The sequence below is a fragment of the Heterodontus francisci genome, chromosome 9, assembly GCF_036365525.1.
Source record: "Heterodontus francisci isolate sHetFra1 chromosome 9, sHetFra1.hap1, whole genome shotgun sequence".
NCBI lineage: Eukaryota > Metazoa > Chordata > Chondrichthyes > Heterodontiformes > Heterodontidae > Heterodontus > Heterodontus francisci.
In genome coordinates, this window is record NC_090379.1 from 13094694 (window position 1) to 13113224 (window position 18531).

The 18531-nt window shown below is 45.6% G+C and overlaps 1 protein-coding gene across 2 annotated transcripts in view; it reads right to left on the reverse strand.

Annotated features, from left to right (window-relative positions):
• Nucleotides 1-616: 616 nt before the first annotated feature.
• The window catches only part of tdp1 (tyrosyl-DNA phosphodiesterase 1), a 143160-nt gene continuing 125245 nt past the window's right edge, over nt 617-18531 (reverse strand). For both annotated transcript variants that reach the window (XM_068038250.1, XM_068038249.1), the window contains exons 15-16: nt 9891-10005; nt 617-839 (exon numbers count right to left, since the gene is read on the reverse strand). In XM_068038250.1, the coding sequence (XP_067894351.1) occupies nt 766-839; nt 9891-10005 (189 nt within the window). In that variant the 3' untranslated portion in view covers nt 617-765. The remainder of the gene's footprint in view (nt 840-9890; nt 10006-18531) is intronic.

Consider the following 18531-nt stretch of genomic DNA (forward strand, 5'->3'; position numbering starts at 1 on the left):
CTACTAATACAAACCCAATAACCCAACAGGTAGCACTCTTGGCTCTGAGCCAGAAGGTCATCGATTCAAGTCTCACTGCTGCGACAGAAAGTCTAGGTTGATACTCTGGTGCAGTACTGAGGGAATGCTGTGCTGTCTTTTGGATAAGACGTTAAACCCCATCTGTGATCTCAGGTGGGAGACAATGTTCCCTGTCTTCCCATGTTCCACCCTCCATAAACTCGAATTCATCCAATCTCTGTTGCCCTTCTCCCATCTTGCACCAAGTCTTGTTCACCCATCACCCTTGTTGACCATGTGTCCTAGAGGTTTTCCCCAATGATTACATAACTTCCAGCTGGGATGGGAAGTGTCTGGATTGTGACACACGCAAGGCATTGCAGCTGTGTGGGCCAGGCGACATTTTCCTGTCTGTCATTGCTTGTAAAGCTGGCCCGGGCGTGCTTCACGCTGACAACCAAACAGGATGGCATTTTCTCACAGAACAACCCTCACTTTGACAAGCACAAAAATTCACCATAAGCATTAAAAAAAACTTACAGAATTAATACACTGTTGGTGATACAAGGGAAGAAAGGTTTGGGAAAATGGAGACTGAAACTGAGAAGTACGAGCTCAATTAGAAAACTTTATTCTGTGAAAACACATACAACCTGGATTAGGAACAGAAATACTCAGCAGATCAGAATATAAACTGCATGACTGATTCAAAAATTCAGTCCCTCTGGGAAACGATCAAAAAACACAGCACCGAAAAGCCAGTAGTTAGGAAGGGGCCCAGATGTTTCCATAGGTGTCGGGAGCATGAAGGTAAGGAATGTTCCAGATCCATGGCCGATCTGTGAGAGAGAGAGAGAGAACAGGCCAACTGAACTAACTAGTCATGTGTACGACCTCAAAAACAGACCTCTGTACAGTTCACTGCAGACAAATAATTGGCGAAAATATTCAATCTACTACAGTCCTACCTGTTTTACACTCGCTACTTAAAATAAAAGCAAAATTACTGCGGATGCTGGAAATCTGAAATAGAAACAGTCATCCTCTGTGGCGAGAGAAAACAAGTTTCAAATCGATGACCTTTCACTAGCAGTGGAAAAAGTTAGAGATGGAGAGCTTCTAAGCAAGTACAGAGCCAGGGAAAGGGGGTAGGGGCAGAGGGGAGGAAAGGGAGAGGTCTGCGATAGAGAGGAGAGCAGGAGAGATTAAATGACAAAAGGGATGACAGTGTAAGGCAAAAGTGGGTGGTAATGGGGCAAGTAAAGAAATAACAGATGTGTCTAAAGGAGGGGTAAATGACAATGGTAGAATCTTCAACACAACCGTTGTCCAAAAAAAATGCCAGGCTGTGAATGGTAAATGTTGAAACCAATTAGTCCTGATGAAAGTTCATCAACCTGAGACATTAACTCCGTTTCTCTCTCCACAGAGCCTGACAGACCTGCTGAGTATTTCCAGCACTTCCTGTTTTTATTACACTCATTACTTGTTTGGTTGGTAACAGTCTAACCTCTGGCTCACCAATCGATGAGTCGAGCCTCTTTGAACTCATCATTTAAGACGACCCTACGATGCCATAGCGAGCAGTTGCTATATTTGTCACTGCCAGGCATGGCTCGGTGGCTACCATTCACTCGTCTCAGAGTCAGAAAATCATAGGTTCAAGTCCCACTCCATTGGCTTGGGCACCTGACACTCCCACTGCAGTACTGAGGGAGTGTTGCACTGTTGGAGGTGCTGTCTTTTGGATAGTGTGTTAAATCAATGCTCCCTCTGCCCTCTCAGATGAATGTAAGAGATCCTCTAGCACAAATGCTGAAGAGTTCTCCCCAGTGTCCTGGCCAATATTTTTCCCTCAACCAACATCACTAAAAAAAAAAATTATCTGATCATTTAAATCATTGCTGTTTGTGAGAACTTGCTGTGCACAAATTGGTTGCTGTGTTTCCTACATTAAACAGTGACTACATTTTTAAAGTACTTCATTGACTGTATGGTGCTTCCGGGTGTCCTCAGGCCGTGAAAGGTGCTATATAAATGCAGGTTCTTCGTTCTCACCTGGAAGGGCTTGGTGCCGACACAGGGGGGAGCCTGAAATGGGATAGTGGTCGATTCTCCAGAGCTGAACTCAAAATCCAGATATAAAGTATAAACAGAAAAGAGTGAGGGCTCTTAGCAAGCCAAGTGGCAGCACAAAGCAAATTGCATGAAAATAATCGATTCCCACTTAAATGAACAGCTTCTGTCATTGTGGGTGGAAATGGGAATCTGTGCATGCAAATGGGTAATTGTGAATGATCTGTTGCTATGAGAATTAGAATGTATTGTAATGAAGATGGAAGAACAGCAATTTTCTCAAAGGCACATTTATCAGTGTATTTGTCAACAGTGAGTCGATCATTTCCACCCCCTCCCAATGACCTATTTTAACATCCTTCAACAAAAAAGTAAGCATTTTTAACTAGATCGAATACATAGCAAGGGAGCGTCTCCACACAACAGATCGCAACAGACCCACTAATAAACCAGTCAGCAAGAAACAGTTTGACGCAACTTGTGGACTGAGGAATGAAGTGGAAAACAGGCAAGTTCCTTCAAACAGAGGAGCAGGGAGCATCCTCTCCGAGGAAGACACGGACAAGGCTACAGGAGAAAATGACCCTATCCCATCTCTCGGGAAATCTCACTTTCCTCCTTTAAGACGCTCCTTAAAACCTAACTCTTTGACCAAGCTTTTTAGTCTCCGGATCTAATATCTCCACCTGTGGCCAAACTTTGTCTGATAACAGAGCACTTCGGGACGATTTACTACATTAAAGACACTTTGTAATGAGGATGAGGAACTTGCAGGGTTATAGATGGAAAGCTGGGAGTTGGACTAAGCACGGCTGCTCTTCCAGCACAGGAATGACAGGCCGAATGGCCTCCTTATGAGCTGTAAGTTTCTCTGATTCTATCTACGATTCAATATAACTACAAGTTGCTGTTGTTGTCATAGCGTCATAGAGTTACACAGCACAGAAACAGGCCCTTCGGCCCATCGTGTCTGTGGCAGCCATCAACCACCTATCTATTCTAATCCCATTTTACAGAGCTTGGCCCGTAGCCTGATATATTGCAGCCAACCTTAACACAGGGTGACCCTGTAGCCTTCATTATATTTCACATGAAGTATCAAAGAATGCAAAGAGGGTAAGTTTTAGGCAGTTCTGATATTCCAGTTAGCCATGCACTGAATGTGAAGGCAGATGGAAACACCTATGGAATTCCAAATATAACGGGTTGGGATTCGAGTGCTACTGAACTACCGAGAAGAGTCTACCATCTGTCACATGAAAAGTATGGAGCAAAATCATAAGGCTTTCAAAGAAACTCAAGCTACGGATAAACTGCTTGTTTACCTCTTCCTTTGTTCAAAAAGAGTGCAGCCACTGACAATTTACTGCTACAGTAAAAAAAAACTATTCCCCTGATAAATCTGGTATTTCAGTCTGATATAAGAGAGATGGATATGAATCGAACCTCTAACCTGCCGTGGGTGTGTAATGGAAATCTGGAGAATTAATCCAGAGACAAGAGACTGCAGTGGACACACAGGTTTTTAAAAAGATCTATTTTTTTGTTTTACATTTAGCATTGTATAAAATGCAGAGACGTTTTGATAGAGTAGATAATGTTTCTGCTGGCAGGAAGGTCAATAATCAGAGGGGACAGATTTAAAATAATCGGCAGAGCAAGCGGCAGGGCAGATAAGCAGAGTTTTTTTTTTACACAATGAATCTGGAACGGGCAGTGGAAGCAGGTTCAATAATAACTTTCAAAAGGGAATTGCATAAATAATTGAAGGGGAAAAAAAATTGCAGGGCTATGGGGAAAGAGCAGAGGGGAGTGGGAGTAATTGGATAGCTCCTTTCAGAAAAGCTAGCACAGGCACAATGGGCAAAATGGCCTCCTGCTGCACTGTAAGATTTGATGAGGCTTCTTCAATTCCCTCACCGTACTCAAAGGACTTCAAAACCCTCACTCAGAGAAAAGAGTATTCCAGCCATTCATACAATCCTGATTCAGTGACTGTTGTTAGGCAGTAGCTGAGGATGGGGTCAAACCATCCAGTTCAATTGTTTTGCATTACTCTTTCATGGGATGTGGACATCGCTGGCTAGGCCAGCATTTATTGCCCATCCCTAATTGCCCTTGACAACTGAGTGACTTGCTAGGCCATTTCAGAGGGAAGTTAAGAGTCAACCACATTGCTGTGGGTCTGGAGTCACTTGTAGGCCAGACCAGGTAAGGACAGCAGATTTCCTTCCCGAAAGGACATTAGTGAACCAGATGGGGTTTTGACAACAATCAACAAGAGTTTCATGACACCATTACTGAGACTAGCTTTCAATTCCAGATTTTTATTAATTAATTGAATTTAAAATCCACCAGCTGCCGTGGTGGGATTTGAACCCCTGTCTCAAGGGCAATAGCCTAGGGCTCTGTATGAGTAGCCCAGTGACATTACCACTACCCCACCATCTCCCCTATAAATACAAGGAAAGACAGGGAAAATTGAACGAACTTTCATGAACAAAATATCCGACCCTACAACAGGATGTCCCAAAATACTTTACAGGCGGTCAATTCCTGTGGAATAATCTGTTTGTCAGCTCTTGCCCAAGTTAAGTTTACTGTGGCATGATTCTACAGCTGTCTGAAAACAAGGAAGATCAAGATGGGGGCCCAGGATTGAGCCAGCAGGCCAAATAAGCTCTAGAATGTTCCCTGAGCAAGTGATCATTTCACCGAGACAGCTGGCTGGGTGACAATGCTCTCTCATGTACATGAAAGCTAAAAATATCTACAGCCAGAGTAAAGAAACACCAGAATGCAGCCCAGTTCTACTGTCCACCCAGGATACATGGCTGCAGGTTACCTTCCATACTGGGTCATGGTTTGGATATTGGGCAGGGGAGCAGAGTGCTGACTTTTTATATTAAATGCGAGGAAAGTATCCCATCAGTTCACAGAAAAGGCTGGCATTTATTGCCCAGCCCGAGTTGCCCGGATAAGCTGGTGGCGGGCGGTCTACCTTCCCGAGAGATTTGCTTGGCCACTTCAGATGGTAGTTGAGGTTCAGCCATGTTGGTGTGGGACTGGAGTCACATACTTGCCAGACCGGGTAAGAAAGGCAGATTTCCATCCCTAAAAAAGGACATCAGTGAACCAGAGTGGCTTTTACAACAATCCAACAGCAGGGTGGACTGTGGTGCAATGCTTTAGGGTGGGTGCGGTGAGTTGGTGAGGGTGGGATGGGGGCGGGGTGAGGTTATGGCAGGTGGGGGTAGAGGGGGGGCGCGTTGGGGCTGGGCTTGGGCATGTGTTAGGGTGGGATGAGGTTGTGAGTGGAATAAGACAATAGCTGGATTCACGGGTCAGAGGACCAATGATCTGAAAAGGAAACTGGATGGACCCTTGAAGAAATAAACTGGCAGAGCTATGGGAATACAGCAGGGTAATGGGGCTGACCGGAATACTCTACAGAGAGCCAGCATGGACTTGATGGGATGAGTGGCCTCCTTCTGTGTCATAATGACTCTAGCAGGGACACTTTCCTGCACTGTTGCAGCCTCCCTCTTGACCATACACGACAGCAGCAATCAGTTCAATAAATGACTCGTTTAATTCTAGCCACTGCTTGTGTGTGTCTGAAAATAATCTGCATTAAGACTCATGCATACAGCATTTCAGTCAATAACAGTTGTAATTATTAGAAGCTGAAATGTGTAATTTCTTTGTCATTTAGTGAATGAAAAGACCATTAACCAGCATCACTGCACAATAGCGGCTGGTGCTGTGTCTAAACAGAAGCCCATGTTGCCATCCTTCATCGCCATTCTCAAACAATCATTTGATTTGATCCTACAAATTAGACACTGGCCTCAATTTTAACCTGCCCTCCTGGTGGAAACCAGGCCCAGAGGGGAAGGGGAGCAGTTAAACAGAGCGGGGAACCTGATTGACTGCAACTTCAAAGGAGAGGGGCATAGATAGTGGACAGTGAGAAAGGGAAGGGAGAGGAGTGATTGGGGAGGGGAATGGGATTGGAAGAGTTGGGAAGGGATTGAGAGAGAGAGAGACAAAAGAGAGAAAAAGGGAAAGGAGAGAGGGATTGAGAGAGGGGTATGAGAGGGGGAGAATGCGTAAGAGGGATGAAGGGTGAGAAGGAAGAGTGACGATAGAGGCAGGGGAGGGGTAGGGGATGGGAAATGAGGGAGAGGCATGAAAGGACAGTGAAAAATAGGTGAGGGAGTGAGAAAGATGGGAGAGCGAGATGGAGAGAGAGGAAATGGGTAGGGAGTAAAAGAGTGAGAAAGAGAAGGGGAGAGAGATGATTGGGTGAAAAGACAGAGGGGAGGGAGGAGTGAGAGAAGAGGAGAAATGTGGAGGGAGATGAGGGGCAGGATTTTTGGAGGCCGATGAGAGGTGGGAATGGAGGAGGGTGGGCCTGGAGGAGGGTGGGCCTGGAATTCTGTGCTGCTGGTCGGTGTGCCTGTTTGCTAGCACCATCCCTCCTCCGAGCTATTTTTGAGATGGCTAGGTTGGAGGGCGAAATAGGGACATGTCCACAAGCAGCAGTTAGGCAACTGAGGTAATTAAGCCACCATCTTGAGGCGCCCTCTCTCTATGTAGGAATCGGTAGCTCCCAACTCGGCTAGAGAGGCTGCTGATATATCATCACTGCAAGTGCCTCCTATTGGCCCTCCAGCCTCAGGAACCCGCCTGCCATCTATAATTGGATAGCAGGTACACCCTCTGGCCATGAATTGGCCAGTTGTGCAAATATCGTCAGGTGACTATCCCAGGCACGGAGCGGCAGTTGGGACCCCAATGTTGGCTCCCAACATTGGGGTCCCAACCCCAAACGAAAATCCTGCCCCAGGGGTCTGGCGGAAAGATAGAAGGGGCAGAGACAGACAGATGAACAGAAATACAGAGATGAACAATACAGGAAAGCAGAGCAGGACACCCAGAAAAACGGAGCATTGGATTTGCATCAATCCTGCTGCAGAGCATTGTGCAGTTACCAACTGAAACCACAACCTAATCAGTGCACTTCAATACCAGGAGGACACGTATTATTATTATTACAAACAGACAGAATCTCAAACTGTTTGGAAGTAATTGCCCATTCTCCAAGATCAGACACTTTCGGCTCTTCAGCAGGTGGGTCTAATTTTAACTCAAGTACCAGAACATTGGTTGCTGCTATGCCAACAGGGAGTCTTTTTATTGATATCATTCAATTTGTATGTCTGACTTGAAGCAGTAAAGGTGTTAAATGGGGTCATTTAATTTATATTAAATGCTTCATAATTTATTTAAATGTAATAGTTACATTTTAAGAATGTTTTGCTGTTTCTCTTCTGAGATTAGTATGAGGCCTTGGGTTCCGCCAGGGCCACTCAGCTCCTGACCTCATTACAGCCTTGGTTCAAACATGGACAAAAGAGCTGAACTCAAGAGGTGAGGTGAGAGTGACTGCCCTTGACATCAAGGCAGCATTTGACCGTGTATGGCATCAAGGAGCCCCAGCAAAACTGAGGTCAATGGGAATCAGGGGGAAAACCCTCCGCTGGCTGGAGCCATACCTAGCGCAAAGGAAGATGGTTGTGGCTGTTGGAGATCAATCATCTGAGCTCCAGGACATCACTGCAGGAGTTCCTCAGGGTAGTGTCCTAGGCCCAACCATCTTCAGCTGCCTCATCAATGACCTTTCTTCAATCATAATGTCAGAAGTGGGGATGTTCGCTGATGATTGCACAATTTTCAGCACCATTTGTGACTCCTCAGATACTGAAGCAGTCCGTGCAGAAATGTAGCAAGACCTGGACAATATCCAGGCATTGGCTGATAAGTGGCAAGTAACATTCGTGCCACAAAAGTGCCAGGCAAAGACCATCTTCACCAAGAGAGAGTCTAACCGCCTCCTCTTTATATTCAACAGCATTACCATCGCTGAATCCCCTACTAACTACATGCTGGGGATCACCATTGACCAGAAACTGAACTGGACCAGCCACATAAATACTGTAGTGACAACAGCAGGTCAGAGGCTGGGAATTCTGAGGCAAGTTACTCACCTTGTGATTCCCCAAAGCCTGTCCACCATTTACAGCCGTCTGTAAATGCGATGGGATAATCCCCACTTGTCTGGAAGGATGCAGCTCAAGAGGTTCAACACCATCCAGGACAAAGCAGTCCGCTTGAACAGCACCCCACCCACCACCTTAAACGTTCACTCACTCCACCACCGATGCACAGTGGCAGCAGTGTGTACCATCTACAAGATTCACTGCAGCAACTCACCAAGGCTCCTTCAACAGCACCTTCCAAACCCGCGACCTCTACCACCTAGGTGGTCAAGGGCAGCGGATGCATGGGAACGCCACCACCTGCAAGTTCCCCTCCAAGTCACACACCATCCTGACTTGGAACTATATCGCCGTTCCTTCACTGTCACTGGGTCAAAAATCCTGGAACTCCCTTCCTAACAGCACTGTGGGTGTACCTACCTCACATGGACTGCAGCGGTTCAAGAAGGCATCTCACCATCACCTTCTCAAGGGCAATTAGGGATGATCAATAAATGCTGGTCTAGTCAGTGACGCCCACATCCCACGAATGAATGAAAAAAAACATTGCAGCTTTGGGAGCCTTCATTATAGATCGGACATGAAAACCATGGCGGGCGTACATTCACTGAACTATAGTTTGAACAGATACTTGGGAATACAGGAACAGGTAAAGGCCATTCAGCTCCTTGAGCCTGTTCTACCACTCAATGAGATAGCTGATGTGCAACCTAACTCTATCCACCATCCTGCTTCCATATCCGTTAATACCTTTGTCGAGCAAAAATCTATCAGTCTCAGATTTAAAATTATTAATCGAGCTCATAACTACTACCTAATGTGAGAGTGAGTTCTACACTTCTCCTGAATGACCTGATTCTGATTTGAAGATTATCTTCCCATGTCCTGGATTCCCTCGACCAGTGTGAAACGTTTTTCTCTCTCTCTCTTTATCTTATCAATTCCTTTCAAAACCTTGAAAACCTCAATCAAATCACCCCTTAACCTTCTGTATTCTGGGGGATAACAAACCTAGTTTACGGAGGGGGGAGGGATGGGGGGAGGAGGAGGGGGGGAGAGGAGGGGTGGAAGGGGGGGAAGGAGGGGAGGAGGGGGGGAGGGAGGAGGGAGGGGAGGAGGGAGGGAAGGAGGGGGGGGAAGGAGGGGGGGAAGGAGGGGGGGAAGGAGGGGAGGAAGGGGGGGAGGAGGAGAGGGAAGGAAGGGAGGAAGGGGGGGGGGGGGGAAAGAGTGCTGCCAACCTTTATAGGGTCGTACCCACCCACCACCCCACCGCTTTTGGCCCCATCAACAGGACCCCCTTGCCGCCTCCCCTACATCCAGCCCAGAGTCAAACATTGCATTTGACTCAAAGTGAAGTCTTTTGATTTGCATTTCTCTATGTAGTAGTATAGTGAGGAAGGATATCTCTCATCAACAACATTGGCTGCATTCAGCGTTCAACATACAACAAAAAATTATTCCAAGATTTTGGAGTGAGCAAGGGCAGTAACAGATATCTGGTTGGAGGGACATGGGACCGTAACGAGTCGGAATGCTGTGGACTGAAGCCCCACTCCAGGACTTGAGCACAGAAATTATAACTAATGTTCCAGTGCAGAGAGAGTGCTGCACTGTCAGAGGTGCAGTCCTTCAGACGAGTTCTCCTTGTTGTCCTGGGCAATATTTATCCCTCAACGAACATCACAATATTAACAGGAGAGAGACAGGAGTTCAGTGCTTGCAGCCTAGGCTCAGCTGCCCATCACCTACCTTTGCCGCTGTAGTGTTGTGGTGGAAGGTCATATGGGACGGGGAATGACATCACTGAAGCCTTGCAGTCTGGCAGTTGACCTTGGCGAACAGAGAATCGACCGGTTTCTATTCCCTGATGATTAAGAGAGACAGGATACAATGATATGAAGTCACAGTAGGCAATGTATATACAATGCAGAATTCACCATAGCATCATGGATCATGATGCAATACATCATCAGCCCTTCCCCGAAACCATTGCAAACCTCCTCGTATTTTTGACCATTCATTTTCCACACATAGACACACACCTGTATGTAAAATACTCAACAGGCAACAAAACACTAAAGTTGTTGTCAAAATATTTGGCTAAATAATTAAGAAATACAAAATCACAACAGAAATTGCCGGAAAGCACTCAGTAGGTCAGGCAGCATCTGTGGATAGAGAAACAGAGTCAATGGGCGAGATCGTCATTCCCAAGTCTAGATCGTGGTGACGGGACGAAATGTGGGTCAGGAATCTGGAAATGCCAGGGGAGATTTACGAGGAGGCAACCAATTAAAAGGCCGCCTCTGAGAGTCCCGTCCAATTAAGGATGGTGGACAGGCTTCAGAGTCAGCAGGGCCAATCGGAGGGTCCGAGGTTCTGGGCGGCCAGCAGCCCCACCGGGAGATGTGGGCGAATGAGAGGACATCTCAGGATGGAGAGGTCCTCTGAAGACTTTAGAAAGTTTAAAAATAAAAAGTGGCCACAGCTGTCAGACCGTCACTGCAAAGGGGGAAACGGTCACTGGGAAGGGGGAAACCCTCCGCAGGGTGGCCTGTGGTCATCATGCCTGCAGGGGGTCAGAGAGTCGTACAGCATAGAAACAGGCCCTTCGGGTAGGGGAAACTAATTGAGGCATTGCTGGTTTCCCCCGGCCTGGCACCAGAGGCCACATCCAACCATCGGCTGGGTTTCGGCCTCAGTGTGGAGCCCGTCTGACATTGGGAAAATTCCAGATGGCTTCTGATGCGTGTGTGCAATAGGCACTTTAATTGGCCTGACAGGCTACCAGCCTCTGGTGGATGAGTAACCCATCATTCCCCTGAGGCAGCCTCTCTGAAAATACACCAGAGGTGGAACCATACTGGCAAGCCAGCTGGTAGCGTGAAATATCCAGCACGCCCACCTCTGAACCCACCTCCTTAACGCAATGTAAATTCAACCATATGTTTCAAGTCAATGACCTTTCGCCAGAAATTGAAGAAAGGACGTGCATTTACCTAGCAACTTCCACAACCTCGGGACATCCCCAAAGAACATCACGGCCAATGAAGTAAAACTTTTAAGCAAGTGAAGAGCCGGGGAAAGAACAAAAGGGAAGCTCTGTCATGGGGTGGAAGGCAGAACATAAGAAATAGGAGCAGGAGTAGGCTATCTGGCAGGACTCAATAAATAACAAAAAGGATGATGGTGCTAGGCAAAAGGAGGTGAGTGGTAACGGAACAAGTCAAGAAACAAGAGAGGGTTCAGAGGTGGTGTAAACGATTACCGCAGAATAGCAGAGGGTGGGATAAGTATGAGAAATCTGAAAAAGAGAAGGGAACGTTATATCGAGTCTACATCACAGAAATAGGCCATTTGGTCCAACTGGTCTAGCCGACATTTACATTTGATACGAGCCTCCTTCCACCATACTCCATCTCACCCTATCATTTTGTTCCTTACTCCTTATGTGTTCATTTAGTTTCCCCTTAAATGCATCTATGCTATCCACCTCAACTACTCCATGAGGTAGCAAGTTCCACATTCTAACCAAGTTTCTCCTGAAATCGCTACTGGATTTATTAGTGACTATCTTATACTTAAGGCCTCCAGTTTTGGCCTCTCCAACAAGTGGACACATCTTCTCTATGTCTATCCCAGTAAACCCCTTCATAATCTCAAAGACCTCTATTAGATCACACCATCTCTGCCACCCCCCAACTCAGCCCCAGCCTGCTCAGTCTTTCCTGTTAACTATGACTCACTTCTCGTATCATCTAGTGTATCTTTTTGTGCACTTTCTCCATTGTCTCTATATCCCTTTAATAATATGGAGACCAGAACTATGCACATTACACCAAGTGTGGTCCAACCAAGGTTCAACAAAATGTGAAGAAAGGCAGGTAGACACCCCTCCAGCTGTACAGTGACTATAAAGAAACACAACCTGATTAGGGTGTACAAACTTGGAATCAGAGTGTGAAATCAGTCACGGGCAACTAACTGCGGCGTTTTGAACGATTAAATCTTGGATCCCTTACAACAGTGACTACATGTCATTGGCTGTAAAGCACTCTGGGACATCCTGAGTTTGTGAAAGGCGCTATATAAATGCAAGGCTTTCTTTCTGCAGAAACATTCTCTCTCACACCACTCTAGGTGAGGAAAGTAAAGCTTCGATCGTAAGCCAGTAATTCACCTCACAATATTTTAATGGAAGGCACCCATTTGGAAATGACTGTTTACTATTTTACAAAGACAGATAACAATGATGGCAGTACGGTGGAGTGGATTAATGCCAAGCAATCAAATCTTTCTTTTCCTCATTTAACATCCCAGAGTTTTGGAAAATGTGTTTAACTCAGAAAGGGGAAAAAGAAAGTGTTTTTCATCCAACAATACTAACTCTCCTTTGAGAGTAATGGAAAAACAAGATTCAAATCAGAAATGCAAGAAGCAGTTTAATTTGATCCAAATGGTGGTGTCTTTGTTTCTCTCACAGCGTGAGGCTGTTTCAAACCCATTGGAGCTTTTGGTTTGAAAACCGTTCTCGAGCCTCCTATGGAGCAAGACTGAAGATAAGAGGGCACTTTTGTTCAGTAGGAACAGGTAGAGATTACACTGCAGGAAAGCAGAGACAACTCCCACACGACTGTAATTACCTTTACCATCGCCATAAAGAAGACGATCAACCATTTTCTTTCCCCTTCTCTCTAATTAAGGGAACATTCGTCATCTTAATTTACAAGACAAAGGCTACATAGCCTTCCATTTCTTCCTCTCACTAAGCGACCTCCTCCCCTAAGCGTAGCCACTTTAATCAGTTTTAGTGTATGCTCTGAAGCTCAGTCCCCTCCCATTTAACAGTTTCAGGGCTACAGAAAGCAGGGTTGCTAATGGAAGGTACACTGTCAAAAATGGACCAAGATCCCAGTTTGGGACTAGATTTTGCACTAACTAGTTGTTCTCCCATGGAGGTCTTATAAGGATATCAAAGCATCAAAGACTGCTGCACTGGCATCATGCGTAGGGACCCTGCGATGTGAACACTGTGGCAATTCAGAAGAAGAACACCCACCTTTTAGAGAGAGATTTCCGTATCCACAGGCTTTGTAATTTAACACCAATCCCTTTCAAAGATGACTAGGCTATCATTTTAGATCATGGTGACCAAATCTATAAATCGAGCACAAGACTGTTTTGCGGGATTGTCACACATCGGTCACTTTAAAAAAGGAATATGGTAGTGTAGTGCTTAAGCAACTTTACTCATCCAAAAGCTGGACTAATAACACGAAGAATGTGAGTTCAAATCCCACTGTGGCACTTTGAGAAACTGAATTCAGTTCAAGAAAAAAAATCTGGAAATAAAAAAGTTGGTATCAGCAAAAGTGACCATGAAGTTGTCAGATTGTTGTAAAAAGCCAACTGGTTCATGAATGTCCTTTAGGAAAGGAATGGTCTGACGTACAAGTGACTCCAGACCCCTTGTGTAAGAACATAAGAAATGGGAGCAGGAGTTGGTCAATGGCTCATCCAGTCTGCTCCGCCATTCAATAGGTTCATGACTGAGGGTCAGTAGTACAGGTGGTCAGGGGGAGGTTGAGGGGGGTGGGGGTGGAGGATGTGGTCAAGAGGTTGTAAAACGAAGAAAAAATTCTAAATAAAAAACTAACAATTTTGATGTAAAGAGTCCAGGCACAAATATTCCTGGAAGCTGGAACTTTCTGAGTAAAGGTTAAGATTACATGTTTCATCTCTCACCGAGGTAATCTCGGTGCTTTATTTCTGCTCTCCATCTCTCTCCACTTTGTGGTCAGCAGTTTGTTTGTCTTGCTCTGACCTGACAGCCACTTGTCGGTGTGGAGAGGGTGCGACATCCTCAGTCTCACACTCTGTGCAAACCGCAGCTGCTGACTTTACGCCTGTTGGTCATCATTTAGCACGGCAAGCTTTTGCATTAATTTGGTCATTTTGTACAATGTAAGTGTGAGTTGCACAGCAGCAAGCAGTCACCTGGAATCCTGGTGAGCAGAGGATTTTTTTAAATTTGCGATTGTTATTTATTAGTTTTGTGTCTAATTTAGTGTTTCAGTTTATATGTCACTCAGCCATACTATTTTTGTTATGACTTCAATCATTTATTATTCAAGTCATGAAAAACTTTTGAGATTGCAGCTTTAGTTCTAAAACTTTCACGTGTATCACTACTTATTAAACTCAAAGAAAGGGAACCAAATACAAGTGTGCCCAGGGTGCCATTTTCCCCAAGGCCTGCTCTGACTCCACTTTCCCACCCTATCCCCACATCCCTAAAATCTATCAATCTCGGTCTTGAATATACTCAATGACTGAGCATCCACAGCTCTCTGTGATAGAGAATTCCAAAGATGCACAACACACAGAGTGAAGAAATTTCTCCTCATCTCCGTCCTGCATAGCCGACCCCTTATCCTGAGACTGTGGCCCCCCCTTGTTCTCTCCAGCCAGGGGAAACAGCCTATCAGCATCTATCCTGTCAAGCCCCCCAAGAATATTATACTTTTCAAACTCATCAAGGCTCCTTCAACAGCACCTTCCAAACCCGTGATCTCTACCAACTAGAAGGTCAGGGGCACCAGGTGTATGGGAACATCAACCTGCAAGTTCCCCTCCAAGCCACACACCATCCTGACTTGGAACTATATCGCCGTTCCTTCACTGTCACTGGGTCAAAATCCTGGAACTCCCTTCCTAACAGCACTGTGGGTGTACCTACCCCACATGGACTGCAGTGGTTCATTCTGGTCTAAATGCCCTGCCTGGGAGGGTGGTAGAGGGGGGTTGCCTCACATCCTTTAAAAAGTACCTGGATGAGCACTTGGCACGTCATAACATTCAAGGCTATGGGCCAAGTGCTGGCAAATGGGATTAGGTAGACAGTTCAAGTGTCTTTAATGCATCGGTGCAGACTCGATGGGCCGAAGGGCCTCTTCTGCACTGTATTATTCTGTGATTCTGTGAAGAATGCAGCTCACCACCACTTTCTCAAGGGCAATTAGGGAGGGGCAATAAATGCTGGCCTAGCCAGCAATGCCCACATCCCATGAACGAATTTAAAAAAAACTCAACACACCAGTGCCATGGGATTTTACACATCTACCTAAGAGGGCAGACAGGGTTAACAAGGTCATCTGAGAGACGGCACCTCCAACAGTGCAGCACTCCCTCAGTACTGCATGGGGATGTGAGCTTAGATTCTGTGTTCTGTTCTCTGGACTGGGACTTGAACTCACAAGTTCTGACACAAAGGGAAGAGTGCTACTCATTGAGCCATCACTGGCACAGTGACAGGTCATAGAATGTTGCTTCATTATGAAACATTCTGTTACAGAAAGGGGGCAATGAATTTTACTCTTAAATAGTATATTTGCACACCCCCGTTCCTCTTTTTTACCTCCAATTATCCTGTAACAAAGGAGCTGAACAGAACCTTTTTTTTATTCTTTCATGGGATGTGGGCGTCGCAGGCCAGGCCAGCATTTATTGCCCATCCCTAATTGCACTTGAACTGAATGACTTGCTAGGCCATTTAGAGGGCATGTAAGGGTCAACCACATTGCTGTGGGTCTGGAGTCACATGTAGGCCAGACCAGGTAAGGACAGCACAGGGGCGGCACAGTGGCGCAGTGGTTAGCACCGCAGCCTCACAGCTCCAGCGACCCGGGTTCTATTCTGGGTACTGCCTGTGTGGAGTTTGCAAGTTCTCCCTGTGTCTGCGTGGGTTTCCTCCGGGTGCTCCGGTTTCCTCCCACATGCCAAAGACTTGCTGGTTGATAGGTTAATTGGCCATTATAAATTGGCACTAGTATAGGTAGGTGGTAGGGAAATATAGGGACAGGTGGGGATGTGGTAGAAATATGGGATTCGTGTAGGATTAGTATAAATGGGTGGTTGATGGTCGGCACAGACTTGGTGGGCTGAAGGGCCTGTTTCAGTGCTGTATCTCTAAACTAAACAGCAGATTTCCTTCCCTAAAGGACATTAGTGAACCAGATGGGTTTTTACAACAATCGACAATAGTTTCATGGCCATCATTAGACTAGCTTTTAATTCCAGATTTATTAATTGAATTCAAATTCCACCTTCTGCTGTGGTGGGATTCGAACCAATGTCCCCAGAGCAATACCTGGGCGCTGGGTTACTAGTCCAGTGACAAACCAGTACGCCACCGCCTTCCCAGTACTCCAGAATATCTGCCGATTAAGCAACGAGCTGTTATCCTCCACAGGCACTAAAGTACCTGATGATCAGGGACAGGAGACAAGGCAATGTGACACTGCAGATTGAAGTGGTACTTAAGAGGAACTGTGCTGACAGGTAAGCACAAGAGTCTGCCCCCTGGGGTGGGACAGCACCATCCACTCCTCCAGTGGGGAACTGTTAGCACTTCCTCATCTATTTCTCAGCAATAGAATGACTGGCAGCATTGTGGAGATTTTTGAAAAAAAAAGGTCCCTTGTATACAATCACTTCTTTGGCCTCCTTGTCTCGAGAGACAATGGGTAAACGCCTGGAGGTGGTCAGTGGTTTGTGAAGCAGCGCCTGGAATGGCTATAAAGGCCAATTCTAGAGTGACAGACTCTTCCACAGGTGCTGCAGATAAAATTGGTTGTCTGGACTGTTATACAGTTGGCTGTTTCCTTGCACTTCCGTCTTTTTTCCTGCCAACTGCTAAGTCTCTTCGACTCGCCACTCTTTAGCCCCACCTTTATGGCTGCCCGCCAGCTCTGGCGATTACTGGCAACTGACTCCCACGACTTGTGATCAATGTCACAGGACTTCATGTCGCGTTTGCAGACGTCTTTAAAGCGGAGACATGGACGGCCGGTGGGTCTGATACCAGTGATGAGCTCGCTGTACAATGTGCCCTTGGGCATCCTGCCATCTTCCATGTGGCTCACATGGCCAAGCCATCTCAAGCGCCGCTGGCTCAGTAGGGTGTATATGCTGGGGATGTTGGCCGCCTCGAGGACTTCTGTGTTGGAGATATGGTCCTGCCACCTGATGCCAAGGATTCTCCAGAGGCAGCGAAGATGGAATGAGTTGAGACGTCGCTATACAATCACCAGTAGAATCATCACGTCACGTGAAAATAGTGTCACGGACCGTGAAATCGGCCATTTTGCGAACTTTACACATTTTACTGATTGACACAAGACTGCTCTGCTGATTACTGGACATTTTGCAAACATTGCCTGTTTTAGTGATTGATGCAAGGCTCAACGTGTTGATTTGTAGATGAGGGAGAGCCTCTGGTGCAGTTTTGAGAGAAGCAGTCTCAAGTATTAGCAGACAAGTGACAATGCCAGAATGAGCAAATCAAAAATGGCCACAACCATTACTACAGCTGCGAATCGAGTGAAAAGATTTGGAAGCCAAATTCTGCATGCTGATAGTGGAATACTGTTTAGTACAAGTTGCAGTGTTTCGTTGGATCACACATGGCGGGCAATGATTCAGTGCCACTTGGAGTCCGAAAGCAATTGCAGCAGACAGAGAGCATCTGATACCGCACTGCTGGAAAACAAAGACACAAAAAAACGAGCAACAATTTAATCTCTTTCAAAGAAGTCAACAGAGAGCTCAGATAATCATCAGTTGGTTACAAACCTGTGGATGCTTTTGCAAACGCCAATATACCAAAGAATGTGACCTGTTTATAGTCAGTTTTTTACAATAGTTTTTGAGTACACAATAAATGCCATTTGAAACAAGATACCTCCTTTGTCTTTTTTTTTCTTTTTAAATAGATAATTTTCATAGTTTGTTGCGACACCGTCAAATTTACAAATTAAATGCGTGAAATTGTGAAATTCACGATTCTTAAAATGCCCTGACCATGAAATTTGTAAAATTTTGTCTGTGAATTTGGTAGGGCTCTAACTATAACTAAAACCAATTCCTTTCTATCCCTTTTGCCCTCATGTGTTTATCTGGCTTCCCCTTAAATACATACATCTATGTGATTCACCTCAACTACCCCATGTGGTAGCACATTCCACTTTCTAACCACTCTCTAGGTGAAAGGTTTCTCCTGATTTCCCTATTGAATTTATTTGTGACAGACTGATATTTATAACCTCTAAGTTTTAGTTTCGCCTGCAAGTTCTTTTCTATATCTCCCTATCAAACCCTTCCATCATCTTAAAAAACTCTATTAGGCCATCCCTTAGCTTTCTCTTTCCTAGAGAAAAGAACCCCAGGCTGTTCAATCTTTCCTGACAGTTCTGGTATCATACTTGTAAATCCTTTCTTGCACCTTCTCTAGCGTAACCTATATTCAATTATATGAAATATATCCCAGGTTGTAAAAGAAGTAAGGGAAGAAATTTTGGAGTAAAAGCAAAATCCTGCAGATGCTGGAAAT